This window comes from Ursus maritimus, unplaced genomic scaffold (genome assembly GCF_017311325.1).
Source record: "Ursus maritimus isolate PB19 unplaced genomic scaffold, ASM1731132v1 scaffold_33, whole genome shotgun sequence".
NCBI lineage: Eukaryota > Metazoa > Chordata > Mammalia > Carnivora > Ursidae > Ursus > Ursus maritimus.
The window spans coordinates 23,384,924-23,405,946 of record NW_024425897.1 but is presented as its reverse complement, the minus strand read 5'-3'; the positions used below and the strand labels follow the sequence as shown (position 1 = coordinate 23,405,946).

At 37.5% G+C, this 21,023-nt stretch overlaps 1 protein-coding gene across 1 annotated transcript in view; it reads right to left on the bottom strand.

Annotated features, from left to right (window-relative positions):
• KNTC1 (kinetochore associated 1) overlaps positions 1-18,861 on the bottom strand; it is a 66,108-nt gene extending 47,247 nt beyond the window's left edge. The window contains exons 1-15 of the mRNA XM_008688843.2: positions 18,712-18,861; positions 12,729-12,849; positions 10,805-10,920; positions 10,365-10,443; positions 9,052-9,129; positions 8,146-8,180; positions 7,418-7,528; positions 6,537-6,630; positions 6,120-6,172; positions 5,786-5,901; positions 5,209-5,260; positions 4,392-4,490; positions 2,889-2,932; positions 2,717-2,782; positions 2,544-2,619 (exon numbers count right to left, since the gene is read on the bottom strand). Of these exons, the coding sequence (XP_008687065.2) occupies positions 2,544-2,619; positions 2,717-2,782; positions 2,889-2,932; positions 4,392-4,490; positions 5,209-5,260; positions 5,786-5,901; positions 6,120-6,172; positions 6,537-6,630; positions 7,418-7,528; positions 8,146-8,180; positions 9,052-9,129; positions 10,365-10,443; positions 10,805-10,920; positions 12,729-12,849; positions 18,712-18,840 (1,269 nt within the window). The 5' untranslated portion in view covers positions 18,841-18,861. The remainder of the gene's footprint in view (positions 1-2,543; positions 2,620-2,716; positions 2,783-2,888; positions 2,933-4,391; positions 4,491-5,208; positions 5,261-5,785; positions 5,902-6,119; positions 6,173-6,536; positions 6,631-7,417; positions 7,529-8,145; positions 8,181-9,051; positions 9,130-10,364; positions 10,444-10,804; positions 10,921-12,728; positions 12,850-18,711) is intronic.
• Positions 18,862-21,023: the final 2,162 nt, after the last annotated feature.

Sequence of the window (21,023 nt, the reverse complement as noted above, 5' to 3'; positions counted from 1 at the left end):
GTGTGACTTCTTAGGCTGCAGGCAATAGATTGTTATGAAAAAAGGGGAAGCCTCATGTGGTCCAGGAATAAACAGTAAAGCAGGTAACGCTCAGGTAATGCAAAGGTAATCTGGATTGCTAAGAGTTACGGAGACCATTTGAGTCCTGAACTACATGTGTCAAGCAGGGTACTAAGAGCCTTATGTAATTATCTCATTTAATTCTCATAAAAACCTGAGCAAGCATTTACACCTCACCATAACCCTATGGGATGAATACTAACATTTCCGTTATACCATCAAGAAAACCGAGACTCCAGAAAGGGTAAGTAATGCACTTGAAACTATGCAGTTCCAAAGTGATGGAGCTGGTTTTTAAAAGATGACCACGATTATGTGCATGCCTCGCTTTCTAAGTCTGTCAAAGTTCCTTTAGCAGCTAGAAACGGCCTGAGTTAGAAATAATCAATACTGGGGCGCTTGGGTGGCTCAGTCAGTCAAGTGTCCAACTCTTGGTTTGGGCTCAGATCATCTCAGGGTTATGAGATCGAGCCCCAAGCCCCCTTGTCAGGCTCCATGCTTGGAGCCTGCTTGGGGTCCCCCTTTCTCTGCCCCTCCCCCAGCTCATGCACACTCTGGAAAGAAAGAAACAAGGAAAGAAACAAACAAAGAAACAAAGCAACAAGGAAAGAAACAAAGAAAAGAAAAAGAAAAACCCAAAACTTTAAGTTCCTTTTTTATATACAAAATGCCAACTTCGACAAGGACTCTGTAATTCTGAAAGCTAAAAATGATAAGAAAGCATAGTTTCTCTACTCATATTTCTCTACTCCCTGAAAACTGCTTTCACTGATTCTGATTTTTACTCCATTCACTTTTCAATCTTAATTTTATTTACATTTTTAAGGTAATCTCTATTTTCAATGTGAGGCTCGAACTCATGACCCCAAGATCAAGAGTCACAGGCTCTACTAACTGAGCCAGCCAGGAACCCCCATTCACTTTTTAAAAAAATTAGTTATTAAGAAACTTTCAGATGTTCAAAAAGGTAATCATATAACACTCAAGTACTCATTACCCTACATAAAAATAAATATTAACAATATAGCTTAGGACCCCCTTTTCTTCCCAAATATATCATTCTCCTTGTCCCAACCAGAAGTATCCATTATTCTGATTCTGGTGCTTAAAATTCCATTAATTTCTCTATCCCTTTACTCATATACCTTTCTAAACAACACACAAAATTGTTTTGTATGTTTTAAAAAAATGTTACGCTTTTATTTTTTTCAAGATTTTATTTACTTATTTTTGAGAGAGAGAAAGAGAGTGTGCATAAGCAGGGGGAGGGGCAGAGGGAGAAGCAGACTCCCGCTGAGCAGGGAGCGCTACTCGGGGCTTGATCCTAGGACCCTGGATCACGACCTGAGCTGAAGGTAGACACTTAACCAACTGAGCCACCCAGGTGCCCTAAAATGTTATACTTTTCACTTCCCACTAGACTCTGAAGTTTCTCTTTCCTTGACTTCTACCTATAATCATACGTTCTTGTTGTTTTCTTCCTTTATTTCTTCCCACATATGCATATAGCCCTTATTCCTCACATCCTACATGCTGGTGCCCCTGGATCTCATCCTGAGATGAGCTCTCTCTACTCTGCACACTCGCCCAGAATGGTCTGAGCCATCCCCTGGTGATACTCACCTCTAGATTCAGCTCAGATCACTCTCCATCCTCCTACCAGATAGTCTCATTTCACAAGACCCCTTCCATGCAGTTTTTACAAAGCAGACCCTTCATTTTTTACCACTACCTGCTCTTCCACACATACTTCCCATTTTAGGGAGTGTCATCCCCATCCCACGAGTATGCTGAGCCAAAGTCCTGCCAGGCCATTCCTTACATTTGTCCCTCCCTATGTTTGATCTCTTAGTCCCACTGATTCTACCTCCTCTGAGAGTCTTCTGTCAGACCCTCCCTCTCGTACATCTTCACTTCACTGCACTGGCTCAGGTCTCACGCAGAAAGCTGTTCAGTCTCCCAACTGGTCTTCACACCCCTATGTCTGCCCCATTCTAAACAATTCTCCCGCTTTACAAAGAGACGATCTAATCAGGACACTTATAGTAGCTCCCCATCACCTGCAGATTACAACCTAAATCCTCTGCAAGGCACACAAGGCTCCCCAGGCTCTGATCCCCTACTGCTCCTTTTACTCCTTTGCATATAACCTATTCTCTACTCCTACCTAATCAGCAGGAGTTCCTGGAGGCCTCAAAAGCCTCCCTCACTTTACTCATGCTGTCCTTGCACCTAGAATTCCTACCTCTTCCTAGACCATCTGGAACATCCTCAAGATCTGACATAAATATGACCTCCTCTGTGAAGTCTTTCCGCCCCAGTAAGCATCAATCTCTCCTTTGAATTCCTAGTGTACTTTGGTCATATCTTAATTATAGGCTTGATCATTAAATTCCAATTACACTTTACGTGTCTGTCTCCCCAGGCCCCATTACATGAAAAAAAGCTTGTTTGATGAACAAATGAATTCATGAATGATTTACCTCAACATCTAGTCCAAACTGAATAGCAAAGCTCTCAGCTTCAGCAAATCTGTGTTTGTGAAGTAACCGACTCAATCTGACAAGTTGAAAAAGAAATTTCAGTAAAATTCTATTAATCAGGGAATTTAAGTTTATCCTTAAGGGGTAAAGCTTAAAAGAAAATGAGAAGTTACCTGTTTTCTGGTAAAGCTTCTGTAAGACACCTGAGTACCACAACAGAGACTGAGTCTTCAGATAATCTGAAAAGAGTTTTTACTGTAAGTGTATTTGTCATTAATATTAATAAGTAAATTGTAACTTAGCTGCTATTTAACAACTTATTTGATAAAACAAAACATGACCTACTTTGAATCATTTTTGCAAATTCCTTCCAAAAGGTATATGGTATCCTACAACAATAAAAAAAAATGTTTAAAATTGAAATATAGAAATATTCATTTTATAGTTACTAAGGTTTAGGTGAGAATTATCCATCAATGGATTCTAAATTCACTGCAAAAAACCACTGGGGAAAAGGATATTCCCAGAGTCTCAGAATAACACCACAGAATTTACTTAGCAATTACAAAGGCGGGGAAGTACCTCACAATGGAGAAATCTGGCAGAACTGCCCTAACCAAGTAATCACACCTGTCATCACTACTAATAGGAAAAATGGACAAGAGTCCCTTTATGTGACACAGTTCAATACAGTATTACCTATGTGGTATCCTTGCCAAGAAAGCTCAGCTTGCATCTAATTATGACAAATCCAAATAGAGGGACATTCTATAACAAAACAGGCGAAGGTTCAGAAAATGTTAACGTCTTAAAAAAACAAAAAGACTAGGGAACTATTACAGATTAAAGCAGACTATCATGCGACCATAACAACAAAATTCCATGCATGATGCATTTTTTTTTTTTTTAAAGATTCTATTTATCTATTTGACAGAGATAGAGACAGCCAGCGAGAGAGGGAACACAAGCAGGGGGAGTGGGAGAGGAAGAAGCAGGCTCACAGCAGAGGAGCCTGATGTGGAGCTCGATCCCATAACACCGGGATCACGCCCTGAGCTGAAGGCAGACGCCCAACCACTGTGCCACCCAGGCGCCCCCCATGCATAATGCTTGATTGGATGCTGGATCAGGGGGAAAAAAAAGTTTTAAAGTAACTGGAATCATTGGTAAAATCTGGATTTGGATGGTATGTTTCATAATAGTATTGTACTAATGTTAAATTTTAATAGTGCTACGGAAGAATGCACTTATTCTTAGGAGAGACCTGCTGAAGCACATAGGGGTTAACAGGCCATGATGTCTGCAAGTAAATTCCAAATGGTTTGGAAAAATAGAATGTGTCTGTGTGGTCTGTCTGCATGTCTGTGTGTGAATATATGAAACAAATGTAATAAATGTTTTTTAAAAAGATTATAATTAAAAGATAAGTCCATAAAAGCAATGACCTTCCCCCCAAATTACTTATCATTCATATTTCCTGTGGGGACACAAGAAAACTGAATAAATAGATGATTCAGGTTTTATTTGATTAATACGCTTTTCTTTTCCTTATATGAAGACTGGTCTCTGGCAAGTGTATTCGAAAATATCTGGTAATAATAAATGTAGTTGTAAACCTGAGATCTATCCATGTATTACACCAGTTTCCACTCATGCGTAGGTTACTTAACTTTAGAGGAAAAAAAAAAAAAGATTTTTATTTCTTTAAGTACTCTCTACACCCAGCGTGGGGCTCAAACTCACAACCCCAAGATCAAGAATTGAATGCTCTTCTGACTGAGTCAGCCAGGCACCCCCCAGCTTACTTAATGTGTTTTATTATAAAGTACAAAACACATATCAACGTACTGTGCTAATTCCGGATTGGACCAGAGAGGAAACACTAGATACTTCCAAAGAATACAGTAGTTCCATCGTAGGTAATGAATAAACCATGAGATTTTTCATCTAAGAAAAACAGAAGAGCAATTAGTTTACTAGGCCATATAAATTTATAAGAACAAGATAGTACTTCATAATCAAGGGCCTAGATTAAAACATTTGGTATAAGGCTAAATGCAAAAAACAATTTTATAACTAAGTAGACTACTTATTTAAATGTTACATATAAAATTATGCTTTATTCCACCTTCCAAATCTGTTGAATGAAAAAGCATATACCTGAAGTTCATTCTACAATTTGTATTTAAGGTGAATATAATTCCTAACTGTATGAGTCACTCTCATGAACATTTTCTTGTGGATATTTTTAATCCTGCGATGCTCCATTTAAAATGGGGAGCTGAGATTTATATCCATTTTTTGAAAAGATTTTATTTATTTATTTATTTGAGAGAGAAAAAGAGAGAGAGCACATGAGTCGGGGGAGGAGCAGAGGGACAGGGACAAGCAGACTGTGCTGAATGCGGGGCTCAATCTCACAACCCAGAGATTATGACCTCAGCTGAAATCAAGAGTTGGACACTTAACTGACTGAGCCACCCAGGTGCACCTCCATTTTTTTTTTAAATAAGAAAAAAAGAACTCTGCAGGATTATTTCTGATTTGTAAAGTCTGTGTCAACAAAGAGTTAAAATGCTACAGGCACTATGTAACCACTTTTGTATTAGTTAACACTATTTCTAACACATAATGTGGACAAATGTGAAATAAAATTTTCCAATACCTTCTTATCAGTAGTTGTCAGAGCTACTAATTTAAGATTTGTAATCCCTTGCCTAAAAGAGAAAAGAAAGTTTAAGTGAATCATATAAGTTTTGCCAATTGCTAGATATAGGCTAAATCAAAGGAATATATACATATTTTTAAGATTTTATCTATTCATTTGACACAGAGAGAGCAAGCACAAGCGGGGGGAGCAGCAGAGGGAGAGGGACAAGCAGACTCCCTGCTGAGCAGGGAGCCAGACACCAGGACCTTTGGATCATGACCTGAGCAGAAGGCAGATGCTTAACCGACTGAGCCACCCAGGCACCCCTCAAAAGAATATTCTGAAAGGTTAAAACTGATTCCCATAGAAGATACTGAAACTGATTTCTTCATGTTTATGGCCCAGAGTGACACTCTCTAACACAAACACTTGGAGGTTTGGACTGCCTGTATGTTCTCAATGAGTTCTCAACAATGGAATGGTCCTAACACTGTCAGTCTGTCCACAGGGATAGTGAGAATGTAATATATAATGAATGATCAAGAAACCTGGTTACAACAGAAGGGAAATCACTACTAGGGTCATAATGTACCATGTGACTGATGAAGGAGAATCTGCTTCTGTGGTGAGAAGAAACTCTTCGATGTGAAGAGAGGGCCAGTTCCATGTGGGAGTCAGAGTGTAAATATCCCAGATGCTCAGCACATTCTGCAAAAAGAGACATTTCACGGACACGTCTTCTTAATGACATATCAAGATCTCACACTGCAGGATCTATCTTTGGATATGTGTACTGAAATAAAGCACAGCAACCAGAGAGTAATCCACCCCAACTAAAGTCCTTGTCTTATGTTAAGTTTGACAAACTCTTGTTGCTCAACATAATGCCAAATGAAAACATCGAAGGAGAAATATCAGAAACATACATCAGTATCGAGAACAAAAAGTAGATTGTCTATCAACTGGAACTTCTTTGCACCTACAAAAGAGAAAGCAAGGTGTGTAAAGATTACATTTCTGTGTTACAGGTAGCCACACTTAAATAATAAGCTAACATTATTTAAGGAAAGGCAGAACTACTACCCTTAAACAAAAAGTTCCCATTCTCACATACCTGCCTCTATATATTTTTAGATGACCACTAAAATGTAAAATCTCCCAAAATGAAGAGTAAAAACTGCAATAGGTCAAGAACAGTCATGTATGTGGACAATTAGCAAACTAATCTGGCTTGTTTCAAAGAGCAGTAAGGTAAAATGGTCCATTCACCAGACTTAGCATATTGACATGAAAATTAAAACTCACTCATAATAACCCCAACTGGTTTCATTAACTTATTTTACCTTTAATAATCTCTGTATCAAGAACATTCTTAACTGTCATTCCTTCTTTTGAAGAGTCTGGTTCCCATTTTGAGAATGCACAGTTACCGGTTCCCTACAGAGGTGAAACAGCACATCAGTTGAAAATTTGGCTCTTAGATCTAAAGTCTCTTCGAAGTAGAAACACCGAAGTCGTACACGTTACTACTTTCAAAATATACTTATGTATTCAAGCCCAACTAGCTTTTACCTTCCAGTTCCTCTCTTAGTCTGCTTTCAACAGAACAGAATGGAAAGAACAGCAAACTTGGCTGTTCACTGTTAGCTTATGAATTTTTAACAAGGAGTGGGCACATTCACGCAACTCACTCCAAAGACATGGGGTAAACTCTAAGACCTCCTCCAGTAGGATGAGATATAGTTTTTGGTTAAGTATCTTCATTTAAGTAGCCACATATTTTTGAAAAAAATTCAAAAATATTAATTTTAAATCATTTGAAACCCTAATGGAATACTGAACTGGATACACAGAGAAATGTGACTGCTTCTTAATATAAAATATAAATCTGGCAGGTAAAAATGTTGCAAATGCTGTAATTATATTGAATTGTTGCCTATTCCTTGAATTAGAAGGTACTCCTTGAATATAATTAGATTTTTATTGTTTTTGCCTGGATTTATAATTGAAAGAAATGCTAAGTTTCAGGTAGAAATTAGTGAAAATAAAGAGGCAGTATGTTTTCCAGCATAGAAACTTACGTGTACTTATTGAGTTAATTTTATGACCTAAATTTTATAATTTGTTTCTGTTATACATTACATATTAATTCGTAATTTAACCGAAACTATGTGCTAATGAAGAAACACTTCAGAAGAAAATAAAATTTTATAGAAATAATTACCCCAATTATCACGGGAATTTCACTTGCTAAATCTCTAGCCACAAGGTTCAGACAACCAAGAGTATGATAATTTTCAGTAGAAATAAAACCAGACTTGATTTGTCCTTGTAACTGCAAAATTAAAAAAAATAAGAATGTTAAATATATGCTCCACAGTCCAAACTCCTTGGAAAGACTGATAAAAAATGAGTTTAAATCAATCTGTTATAAATGCATTTTTATTTTATTTATTCATTTTTAAATACATCTTTTTTTTTTAATGATTTTATTTTTAAATAATCTCTACACTCAACATGGGGCTCAAACTCACAACCCTGAGATCAAGAGTTGCATGCTCCTTGGGGCACCTGGGTGGTTCAGTCATTAAGCGTCTGCCTTTGGCTCAGGTCATGATCCCAGAGTCCTGGGACCAGCCCTGCATCGGGCTCCCTGCTCAGCGAGAAGCCTGCTTCTCCCTCTCCCACTCCCCCTGCTTGTGCTCTCTCTGTCGCTGTCTCTCTCTCTGTCAAATAAATAAATAAATAAAATCTTAAAAAAAAAAAAAAAAAAGTCGTATGCTCCACTGAAGGAGCCAGCCCCAATAAATGCATTTTTAAATGTCAATGTTACTAAAATGTTATATTAAGCAAATTCCCAAAATATCAACCACTAGACAATATCCAGAAACACTCTCCTAAACTCGCATTAAAAATAAGTTTCAGGAGGACAATGTGGTTTTGTTTTCTTACCTTTTTTGCTGTATTGAAGTCTACATTCTCAATTGCTGCGTGAAAGGGGAGAGCAAACTAAAGTTATAGTATTAACCTATAAAATATATGCAAGTCACCCTTGTGTGTCAAGGTGAGATTATATACACTATTCTTCTAGTGTGAAGCACTGGAGACTTTTCAGTTTTGCCCTTGACCACTGATATAAATTGTGACAACATGGCATAGTCAGGGCATCAGCCAGGCTGCGTCTTAGTCCCTGGAGTGACTCTGCATACTTTACCTTACCACATTTCTCCCTCTTAAGGGGGTCTTCTCCCTGCTCCAACTCTCCTATTCAAGCTCTGAAGTCTTACCTGTAAAGTCTTCATCACTTTGCACACATTTTGGAAGAGCTCTTTTACTTGTCTGATTCCTTTGTTAAACTATGAAGAACTATGTCTTGTGGTATCCCCAGGACTTTGTACATTCTTGGCACAAAGACTATGAAAAAATATTTGTTGAACACATGCCCCGAACCAATTCCTCAACCTTTCCCAGCGCAGAGGGATGTATGGTCCGTACCACTCACTGAGCAAATACTATGGATTATTGCCTGTATTGTTAACATGTTTATACAGTCATTTCAGTTTCCAGGTTCATTCATTCCATCAAAAAGCATTTATTACTATTCTAGTGTATGTCTTGTCTCCCCGACTAAGCTATAAACTCTTTGAAGACTGTAAACAATGTACATTTCTTCAGATTCTGTTGCAGCCCTAATAGTGACAAATAAGCAATATAAGAATACTTAAAAGTATATCTGGTATTACAGAATCTAATTAAACTAAAATAATATTCTTAAAGAGAATATTTAAAATTTAACCCAAAAAACTAATAAGAAATATTGCTGCAAATCAATAATAATTTAAAGAATCCATTACTTACCTTGTTGAATTTTTGCAAGTTGAAGGTTTGTAATACAAAAAAATCCACTGTTTGTAAGCAGCAGCATATAATAGGTACCTATTGAAATAAAATCAAGCCAGTTTCTCTAACAGGTGCATGGATATAAAATTTTAAGTGTCTGGGGGCACCTGGATGGTACAGTCGGTTAAGTGTCCAGTTAAGCACCTGACTCTTGGTTTCGGTTCAGGTCATGATCTCAGGGTCATGAGATCGAGCCCTGTGTTGGGCTCCATGCTCAGTGTGGAGTCTGCTTGAGACTGTCTCACCCTCTCCCTCTGCCCACCCTCCATGAGTACTCTTTCTCTCTCAAATAAATAAATAAATCTTTAAAAAATTTAAGAGTTTGGACCTACCTTAAAAATATGTCAATTTGCTCATTTAAAATCTAATCATCAAATAATATGGTAATGATACAGATAAAGCTTATTTAAAAAGAATTGGTAAGTTATTTACAAAATAATGCTAGCTTCTTTGAAGTTTTTATAAATCAAACTTCACTTCCCAGGAAAAAAAAAAATCTCAGATATACTGAAATAAATTAAGGTCCAGTTAACATTTGTTGAACTAAAAATATGATACATATGCTGAAACCTACAAAAACCATTTTATTTTTTTTAAAGATTTTATTTATTTATTAACGAGAGCACGAGTGCACGCCCAAGCAGGGGAAGCAGCAGGCAGAGGGCGGAGGGGAAAGCAGGCTCCCTGCTAAGCCTGGACCCTGGGATCATGACCTGAGCCAAAGGCAGGCGCTTAACTGACTGAGCCACCCAGGCGCCCCTACAAAAACATTTTAAAAGAATATATTGTCTCTGGGGCGCCTGGGTGGCTCAGTCATTAAGCGTCTGCCTTCGGCTCAGGGCGTGATCCCAGAGCCCTGGGACACAGCCCCGCATCGGGCTCCCTGCTCTGCTGAGAAGCCTGCTTCTTCCTCTCCCGCTCCCCCTGCTTGTGTTCCCTCTCTCGCTGGCTGTCTCTCTCTGTCAAATAAATAAATAAAATCTTAAAAAAAAAAAAAAAAAGAATATATTGTCTCCTTGGTAATCTATAAAACTCTCAAAACTATAAATATGAATTTAGAACATTATGTTCAGGGAAAGTACATCTAAACCCCTGAATAGAGCTAAAATACAAAAGCTTATTTCTTATCATAATATTATTTGAATCACTAAAAAAATTAACATTGTATAGGAGGCATAAAAATGAATTCATATAATTTGTTAACTACAAATCTGTTTTTTTTTAATTGGATATTAATCAGAGGACATTGAAAAAAAATTCAAGAAACTTACCTTCACTTGAACCATCTTTCTCAATAATAAGATTCCGGTAAGTACACTGATTTTCATCATTAGCTTTCGGAACAAAAGCCTAATTGCAAATTCATTTCAAATAATAAGATTAAACCCAGAAAAATACAATCAAGAATTATATTCTTTAAAGTCTAGTACTATCAATTGTCATTAGCAATAATTCTACCTATAATTCCAAACATTTTAGTTTTAAAATGAAAAACTATATTGGACAAGCATACTAGGAATAGAATCAAAGCTTAATTTTTCAATTTTGCATTTCCTGCATAAGTTTCAAAGGTATGATTCTAAAATTTAATGTAAGGAACATTATTCTTTTAATTAAAAACAAATTAAGGAATGGTTTGTTATGGTTTTAGTTGTCTAAGAGATAATTTCAAATTTAAGTGACAAAAATGAAAAACATAACAGGGTCTTACGTTAGTGAGTAATGTTTGCTTTGATGTTACGTGAATAAGATGTAAGTTGCCACTTCTCTCTCCAACCAAAAGAAACTTTCCTTCTTGACAGAGGCCAACTACATCCACTTCGGTATCTGAAAATTTCAAATCAAAGTTACAAGCTTCCATCGAAAATACTTATTTTTAATATTAAAAAAAGTACAAATTTTGTCATTAAAAGTCAACTATTGGGGTGCCTGGGTGGCTCAGTCGTTAAGTGTCTGCCTTTGGCTCAGGTCATGATCCCGGCGTTCTGGTGTTCTGGCATCGAGCCCCGCCATCGGGCTCCGTGCTCAGCGGGAAGACTGCTTCTCCCTCTCCCACTCCCCCTGCTTGTGTTCCCTCTCTCGCTGCCTCTCCCTCTGTCAAATAAATAAATAAATAAATAAAATATTTTTTTAAAAAGTCAACTATTTAAGCTTCTCTTAAATATGTCCAAAAGGTGGTAATTAAAGTAATAAAGAATGTTACTCTTATTCAGTCAACAAATATTTACTGAGCACTTACTACATGCTAAGCAATGCTCCAGGCCTTTTGCATGTATCTGAGAATAGTAACAAAAGAGTCCCACCTTCATGGAGCTCAAATTTCAAGGCAGAAATAGATGATAAACAATTAGGGCATAAGAAATTATATGACTTGTAAAAAGGTGGTAAATTCTCTGGAAAAAAGAAAAAGTAGAGCGGGGGAAGATAGCTTGGAAGAGCCACGCACAATGCAGGGCCAACTGGAGTGCTCAGGATAGCCCTTTTGCATAAGGTGAGATATAAACAAAGACTTTCCATAAATGTATTACACATTAACACAGCCCACTATTTCATGGTGAAATTGTGAATCTTGTAGACCGTTCAGGGTAGATACATTAAGATTCTACAAAATAGGAGTTCCTTCCCTCCATATTGCAATCAAGATTGCCTTCTCACATGCATACCTCCTGATTCCTTCTCTGTTGTCTAAGTTCTTAAACACTTCAACCATCTCTCAAAATTTAAGAAAAAACGTTCACAATGTTTTCACCTATTTTGCAGCACAATCACTGCTTTGTCCCTTAATTTACTCTTACATACATATTTGCATCATTAAAGCCTTTTAATTCAATGAAATAATTCATTAGTTTTTAAAAAGCTTTTTATAGGGGCCCCCGGGTGGCTTAGTCGGTTAAGCATCCAACTCTTGATTTCGGCTCAGGTTGTAATCTCAGGGTCCTGGGATGGAGCCCTGGGTCCCGCTCTGTGCTCAGCCAGGAGTCTGCTTGAGATTCTCTCTCCCTCTGTCCCTTCCCCCACTCACATTTTCTCTCTCTCTCATATAAAAATAAAAAGCTTTTTATACGCCTATATATAAAGATTTTATTTATTTATTTGAGAGGGAGAGTACAAACAGTGGGGGAGGGGCAGAGGGAGAAGCAGACCCCTGGCTGAGCAGGGAGCCCGATGCGATGGGATGCGCGGCTTGATCCAGGACCCTAGGATCATGACCTCAGTTGAAGTCAAATGTTTAACTGAATGAACCACCCAGGTGCCCCTACAGGGCTACATATATTCTAAAAGTATTCAAATATCAGTTGATATTAAAATTATGTATGATTCAGGAACTTGAACAAAATTGGGCTCAATAGGATTCCACAATATTCTAATTTAAAGAAACCATGCAAGTAAAGTTAATTGTTGCTATAGATGTATTTACACGTACATGTACCCCTTAGATTTATTGAGAGAAGGGTTCATCTCAGGATCCCTTGCATCTAGTACTCAGCACAAAAAAGGCACTTGAGATTAACTTTTTAAAATTAGTCCAATTTCAAGTGTTAGAAACAATGGAGTAAAGAAAAGGCAATACAGTCAAAATTGTAGCGAGCTACACCTGACTTCCACTTAATTTTATTGTATTACATTAGACTTACCAAATATAAGATGTAGTTGAAGCACTCTACAAACACTGTCAAGCAGTATCACTGATTGGTCCACTACAATAATAAACCCATTACTTAAGCTGCATGCTTGTATCTTTGGATTTAATGAGGCCTGTGGGAGGGAAAAGCAGGACTAAAATAAAATGTTTTTATACACGTTTAACATACTTACTGAGAGTATCATCAGAGTCCCAACCATCCACATTTAAAAGTTAACTTTTTTCTTTAGTCCATATCTCTAATTAGTCAAGTTTCTTTCTATGGTATAACGTGAATCCATTCAGAACCCAAAATGGGGAAACAGTCCAAGATTGCTAGGAAAGGACAAGGGATTCTCAGGTGCAAGTCTTTTTTTCCTAAGGGTGGATCCTATGCCTGTAGGAGCAGGCAGGCATCAAAATCAATGAATGAGCCAAGTCTGGCACAAAGCCTCAGTGTCTGAGATATGACGGGGGCCAGGGGTGGGATGTGAACTGGAGGGTTCACACCCCCAAAGATAGTAAAGAGAGCAGAAACAGATTAAACGCCGGTGGAAATGCAACCCTGGCATGGCCATGCCCCATTTACCAAGAAAACTGGATCTTTATGTGAAATGTTCTGAGTTTTCAATATTGGCAGCCAAGTCAACATTTTAAAAAATACTATGCAAGCCAATTATGAGACCCCAGTTTTCAGCTTCTGGTAATTGGAGCTTACATGCAAATATATCTTTTTTTTTTTTAAAGATTTTATTTATTTATTTATTTATTTATTTATTTATTTATTTATTTGCCGGAGAGAGAGAGAGCACGAGCACAAGCAGGGGGAATGGCAGGCAGAGGGAGAGAGAGAAGCAGGCTCCCCGCTTAGCAAGGAACCCAACGCAGGGCTCAGTCCTAGGACTCTGGGATCATGACCTGAGCTGAAGGCAGCCACTTAACTGACTAAGCCACCCAGGCACCCCAGAAATGTATCTGGACAGTTCAGTGGTTGGACAGTTTAGTGGTTGACAATGCTTGGTGACTTACTAGCTGAGTAATCTTGGGCAAATGCCTCAACTGACTCTCCTGCAAAACAGGAATAATAATAGTAATACCTATAAAGCTGGCTTTTATGAGGATTAAATGAATGAATTCATGCAAAGGCTTAGAAGATAGCCCTACATATAATACATGCTCAATAAATGTTAACTGTTCTTATTCTTCCCTGGCTAGGTTTTAATCCAATCAGTTCATTTTGTGCCTGTTTAAATAGTCACCTTCTCCAGGTGAAATTCTTGAAAATGCCACCACATTCTGATGCCTCTTATGCTTTTTTTAACTTGCTTCCTCTAATAATGAGAAGTTTTATACCAAACCACTACAGAGAAGGAACTATGCTATACCATCCTGGGATGTACCCATACAGTTCTCTCTGCTTGGACAGCTCTCTCTCCTCTTCTTAAGACGTTATTTTTTAAGAGCAGTTTTAGGTTCACAGCGGAATTGAGAGGAAGGTGCAGAGAGTTCCCACATATTCCCAGCCTCCAGACATGCACAGCCTTCCCCACTATCAACATCCCCCACCAGATGGTACACTTGCTACACTGACACATCACCACCCGGAGTCCATAGTTGATAGTTCACTCTTTCTATTGTACACTCTGTGAATCTGAACACATGTATAATGACAGTTCTCTGTCATTATTATATCATACAGAGTAATTTCATTGCCCTAAAAATCCTGGGCTGTGTCTACTGGTCTCTCCTCCCCTCAAGCTCTAATCCCTGACAACCGTTGCTCTTATCACTGTGTCCATAGTTTTACCTTTTCCAGAGTGTCATATCGTTGGAATGATACAGTATGTAGCTTTAGATTGACTTCTGTCGCTTAATAATAGACATTTAAGTTTCCTCCACGTCTTCCCATGGCTTCATAGCTCTTTTCAGGGCTGAATAATATTTTATTGTCTGGATATACCAGTTTATACATTCACCTACTGAAGGATATCTTGGTTGATTCCAAGTTATGCCAATTTTATTTATTTTTTTGTAAAGATTTTATTTATTTATTTGACAGAGATAGAGACAGCCAGCGAGAGAGGGAACACAAGCAGGAGGAGTGGGAGAGGAAGAAGCAGGCTCATAGCGGAGGAGCCCGATGTGGGGCTCGATCCCACAACGCCGGGATCACGCCCTGAGCTGAAGGCAGACGCCTAACGATTGTGCTACCCAGGCGCCCCCATCCAAGTTATGCCAATTTAAATCAAGCTGCTATAAACATCTATATGCAGGTTTTTGTGTAGATTTAAGTTTCAGCTCCTTTGGGCATATACCGTGGAGTGCAACTGCTTTGTTGGTATTGTATAGGTATGTTTCATTTTGGGAGAAACTGTCCCACTGTCTTCCAAAGTGGCTGTACCATTTTGCATTTCCACCAGCCCTGAATAAGAGTTCCTGTTGCTCCACATCTTTATCAGCATTGGGTGTTGTCAGTGTTGTTGATATTGGCCATTCTGATAGGTGTGCAGTGGTATCTTGTGATTGTTTTATTTTTACTTTTTTAGTAATCTCTACACCCAGTGTAGGGCTCAAACTCACAACCCCACGATCAAGAGTTGCATGCTCCTCCAAATGAGCCAGCCAGGTGCCCCTCATGGTGGTTTTAAATTGAACCTCCTTGATGATAAGATGTGAAGCGTCTTTTCATATGCTTGTTATCCGTATATCTTCTTTAGGGAGGTGTGTGTTAGGGTGTTTGGCCCATTTTTTAACCAAGTTATTTGTCTTTTTATAATTAAGTTGGAAGTTCTTTGTATTTTTTTTGGATATGAGTTATTTGTCAGGTAACTATCTACAAATATTTCCTCCCATTCTGTGAGTTTTCACTTTTTGAACTTGTCTTTTGAAGCACAGCTTTTAATTCTGATGAAGTCCAATTTATTTTTTTCTTTTGTCACTTGTGCTTATGGCATCACATGTAAGAAGGCTTTGCCTAATCCAAGGTCACAAAGATTATTTTGCATTGTGTTTTTAATTTCTAATTCCATTTGTTCATTGCTGGTATGTAGGAAAGCAGCTGACTTTTGCATATAAACCTTATATTTCTGTAACCTTGCTATAATTGTTTCAGTTGCAGGAGTTTTTTTGTCAACTACTTCAGATTTTCTATGTAGACAATCAAGACATGTGCAAACAAAGTTTTATTTCTTTCTTCTCAGTCTGTATGCCTCTTATTTCCTTTTCTTGTCCTATTGAATTAGCTGGGACTTCCAGTATGATGTTGAAAAGAAGTAGTAAGAGGGATATCCTTGCCTTGTTCTGATCTTACTGGGAAAATTTCTAGTTTCTTCCCATTAAGGATAACGTTATAGGTTTTTTGTAGATATTCTTTATCAAATTGAGTAAGCTTCCTTCTATTTCTAGTTTACTGAGAGTTTTTATCATGATTGTTAGATTTTTTCAAATGCTTTTTTCCATTTATTGATATGATTATGTGACTTTTCTTTAATCTGTTGATGTAAAGGATTACATTGATTTTTTTTCCAGCTTTCCTGAGATATAATTTGCAAATAGCATTAAGTTTAAGGTGTACAATGTGATCATTTAATATACATATATATTGTGAAATGATTACCACAATAAGGTTACACATTCATCACCCAATTTTCAAATGTTTAAGCAACCTTGCATACCTGGGATAAGTCCTACTTGGTTGTAGTATATAACTCTCTTCATATATTGGATTCAATTTGAGAATATTTTGTTGAGGACTTTTGCATTTCTGTTCATGAAAAATCTTGGCCTGTAGTTTTCTTTTCTTGCAATGTCTTTGCCTGGTTTGGCTATTAGGGTAATGCTGGGCTTATAGAATTAGTTAGGAAGTATTCCCTCTGCTTCTATCTTCTGAAAGTGATTGTAGAAAATTGGTATAATTTCTTGCCTACATGTTTGGTAGAATTCATCAGTGAACCCATCTGGGTTGGTTCTTTCTGTTTTGGAAGGTTATTAATTACTCATACAATTTCTCAGAAAGAGGCCTATTCAGAATGTCTATTTCTTCTTGTGTGAGTTTTGGAAGATTATGTCTTTCAAGTATGTGGTCCATTTCATTAAGTCATCAAATTTGTGGGCAGAGTGTTGCTCTTAGTATTCCTTGATTATCCTTTTAATATCCATAGGGTCTGTAGTGATGTCCCCCTTTCATTTCTGATATTAGTAATTTGTGTTCTCTGTTTTCCTTAATTAGCCTAAAGACTTACAGATTTCACTGATCTTTTCAAAGAAACAGTTCTTGGTTTCATTGATTTCCTATTTTCAATTTCACTGATTTCTGTTCTCTAATTCTTTTTTCTGTTTACTATGGATTTCATTTGCTCTTACTTTTCTAGTTTCCTAAGCAAGAAACTAAGATTATTGATTTTAGATCTTTCTTCTTTTCTAACATATACATTCAGTGTTATAAATTTTCCTGTATGCACTGCTTTTGTTGCACTTCACAAATTTTGGTAAGTTGTGTCTCCATTTTCCCTTTTTCTTAAGGCCCAAGTTAAATGCTAATTTCTTCATGAAATGTTCCTTAAACTGTCCCCACCCACAATGAGCTCTCCTTCCTCTGAATTTCTACTGCATTTACTGTCTGTACCATTCATTTGATATTTAGCATATACTGACTTGCACAACTCAGCAGTTTTTATTGCTGGCATTCTGTTTCACTTTAAGGAAAGATCCCAAAAAGATGGGATAATAGTTTACCTTATATTCTAAGTGTTTAGCATAGGATTTTGAACATAGCATTTGCTATGAGTGATGAGCGATACTTCAAGCTAATACAGATGGAATTTTAGTTCCTAGCTGAATTTGAAGCTCAATACACACATACTATTATTTTTCAACAGGAATGCTCAGAGCTCAAGAGAGGCCTGGGCCACTTCCATATTTTGAGGCTTCTGATAATAGTAAAATACAGATGCCACTTTCTCATTACAGGACTTTTAGTATACTTTAAATTAAAATTTTTGCTTTTAACAAATAAACAGTACCAAAGAAAATAATTTATTTGTACTACTCATAATTAACATTTACAAATTCTGTGATTCATAGTCTACTAAAGGCAGGATAGTTCAACAACAGTATGCAAGTTGTGTAAAGAATGATCTATTTTTTTCTAAATCCTATCAGCCAGTTTCTTTGAATACATATAGATCCTCGCTTGAAAAAAAAAAAAAAGCCAAAAGCCTACATTTGAGGTCCTTTATGAATAAGGTTCCCAGAAGAGGCCTTTCCTTTCAAGCCCTAGAAGATACAATCTTGTCTCTAATAGTTTGTTTCTTCTTTTCATTTAAACCTTTTATCTTAATTAGAGGATTAAATATTGTATTGACCTACTAAGGGAAGTGAAGGGATCCTGGGCTATAATGAATAAGAATCAGATGCACTTTCTTTACCAAAAAACCCTTTGTTTACAAAAATTACTTTATCAGAAGCAAATTACTGAAAAAGAAAATCTAAGATAAAAAAACTAACTGTAATATTTTCTACAGGATGCAAAAATAAGGTTGTAAACCTGGACTGAAAATGGCAGAAGTATTATTAAAAGAAGAAAATTCATATGTGGAAAGAAATGCATGGAAAGGTCACCTGTTAACCTCAGCAGAATGCTTAACTCAGGGGTGAAGTGTGGGGAAGCGTGGGATCAGGAAGGGACCCCAGGGGCTTCAAATCTATCGGTAATGTTTTATTTCCTAAGCTGGTGGTGGGTATTCTTTGTTTTGCTTTATTTACATTCTATTTATCCAAATAGAAGAAGAGCTATGAAATGTTCAGTTTTGTATATAGTGATCTTAAGACAATGAAGGGAAAATACAGATGGAAATTTCCAGTAATCTGAGACTGAACCTTGATTCCCTGATAAAGTGCTACATGCATTTACAGAACATTTACCATGTGACTACTGGGTTTACTAAGCACTCAGCAAAAGTGTTGTAAATGAAAACAGTCAGCATCATAATCATTACCTTTTCAGAGGAGATCTTTGCTAGCAAATCAACTTGATATAAAGCAGTTCCGTGTTCTTTTCTTGAACCAACACTTAGGTACCCGCTTCCTGTATCATCACTGGTCAACAGCTCAATATCATTCCACATGTTTCTGAGATTGTCTTCCTGAGCCAGAAACCACTACTTTCCCTGTAACAACATGTAAAATTAGAGAACAAATTATATTGTTATATAGAATACAGTTCCTTGGGAAATGAAAAGGTTTAATATGTGTGTGTGTGTGCGTGTGTGTATACACACACACCAATCAAGACTTTTCTGTTATTTCTGTAGTCACTAGATACTTCAGACCAATATGATAAATGAAACTGGAGCTCTGATTATCATCAGAGAACAAGGTACTGTCTAGGAACATAGACAAATCTGATCTCAACAATGTATCCTAGAGCTTCTAGTATTTTGTGTGCCTAGCTTGAAATTATAACAAGTTTTCATTTGAAAGAAACCTTTAAGCAGTACAGCAATAAATAGTGGAAGCTCTAAAGTCAGACTATCTGGGATATCTTAGGATGGTTAAGGTTCCAAGATGAACTTTAAAAAAAGTCCATTAACGGTTCCAGTATTATACAGTAAATGAAAATGAAAGGGGAAGAGGGGAAAAAATTGAATCAGGTTTCTGACTGAACCAAAGAGTATACCTGTAACCCTAGGAGAGTCACTTGAACATCTCAACAGCAAAGACTCCTGTAACTCATTTTATGTTTGCGGTAAGTGGGAATAGAATACTAAGATGAAAAACAATCCCTGGATCAGTCACTGGTGGAGAATAGCAACCAAATAATCACAACTATTTTGATAAGTGCTAGCAGAAATATGTTTTAAGTTTTATGGAACATACAGCACAGGGAAGATGCTTTTTCATTTACAACCAGTTGTCCTTGAGCAAGCAACGTAATCCTTCCGTTCCTTAATTCTATGTAATAGGAACATAGTTTCACCTACAAAGATTATGAGTTTAAAAATGAGTATTTTAACTCATGCAACAATGTCTGGCTCATTGCAAGCACTCAATATTAAGTGTTAGGTAATTTATTATTTTCATCGGTGGAAGCAGGTAACATTTAGGCTATGGTCATAGGAGGTTTTTAAATACAAGAAAAGAGTTCTTATGAAGAGTGTGAGCAAGGGTACAAAACAAAGCATGTTAGAACAGACAATAGTTCTAGTGGCTGGTGTTTGGGTGGGAGTTGGAAGGAGATTAAGACAGGAAGGACAGGTTGGGGTGAATACTTTTATGGATCGCTGTGTTACACACCTGAAAAAAATAGAGAAATATTATCAACCTTCCAGGGCTGTCATAGTCACTCATTCAACAAATGTTTATTGATGCCTACTTTGTGTCAGGGACTGTTCTAGGCACCAGAATACAGCCCGGAAGACAGAAAAGGCCTTTATCATTATGAAATTTATATTCATCTATGAAGGACAAATAAAATAGTTAACATGTATTGAGTACGCAAGATAGCTTTGAATGCTTTACTCATTTAATCTGCACAACAACCCATTTTACAGCAGAGACACAAGCCAGGGATTAAATAAATGGCCAAGGTCACCTAAAGCGAGTAAATGATGTAGTTAGACAAGATTCAAATTCACGCCTATTAACTGTTATACTGCCTCCCTACAAAAATAAATAAGTGCACGATTACAAACAGTGCCAAAGGTTTTGAACTAAACGATGCTCAGGTGGTGAGGGGGGGGTCGTATAAGAAGAACCTGTTAGGTAAGGAAAGAGAGGACATCAGAGCTGAGATCCCAAGAGCAAGAAGCCAACTCTCCAAAGCTCGGGGAGAACAGAGATGCAGGCCGAATGCAAAGGTTCGGAGGCTGGAACGAGTTGGGGGGGGGGGGGCTGCCGGGCCACAAAAAAACAGAACAATGCAGAAGCTAAATGAATCCTTGACTTCAAGATTGGGTTTTTTATGCTCGGTACTACCTACAGGGAAAAGACACTAAGGAGACGAGTGACATGATTTGATTAACGATTTGAAATCGGTTGAGCTGGTGGGTGGAGAACCAATTAGCGAATTAAACTAAATGAAAGTGTCAGTTAGGCCCCCATGCACAAACGCTCCCAGCTAGACAACAGACCGGCAAGAATCGACTTCAAACTCTCTCCCGCCAGCGCCTTGACGGGAAAACACCCGAACTGAGCTGAGGCCGCTGTTACTTCGACCTGAACCCAACCCCAGGTCTCTATAGCAGCGCGTTTCCCCCTCCTCACCTGCAACTGAAGAAACTAAAGTAGAAGACTCAAACTTATCTTCCTG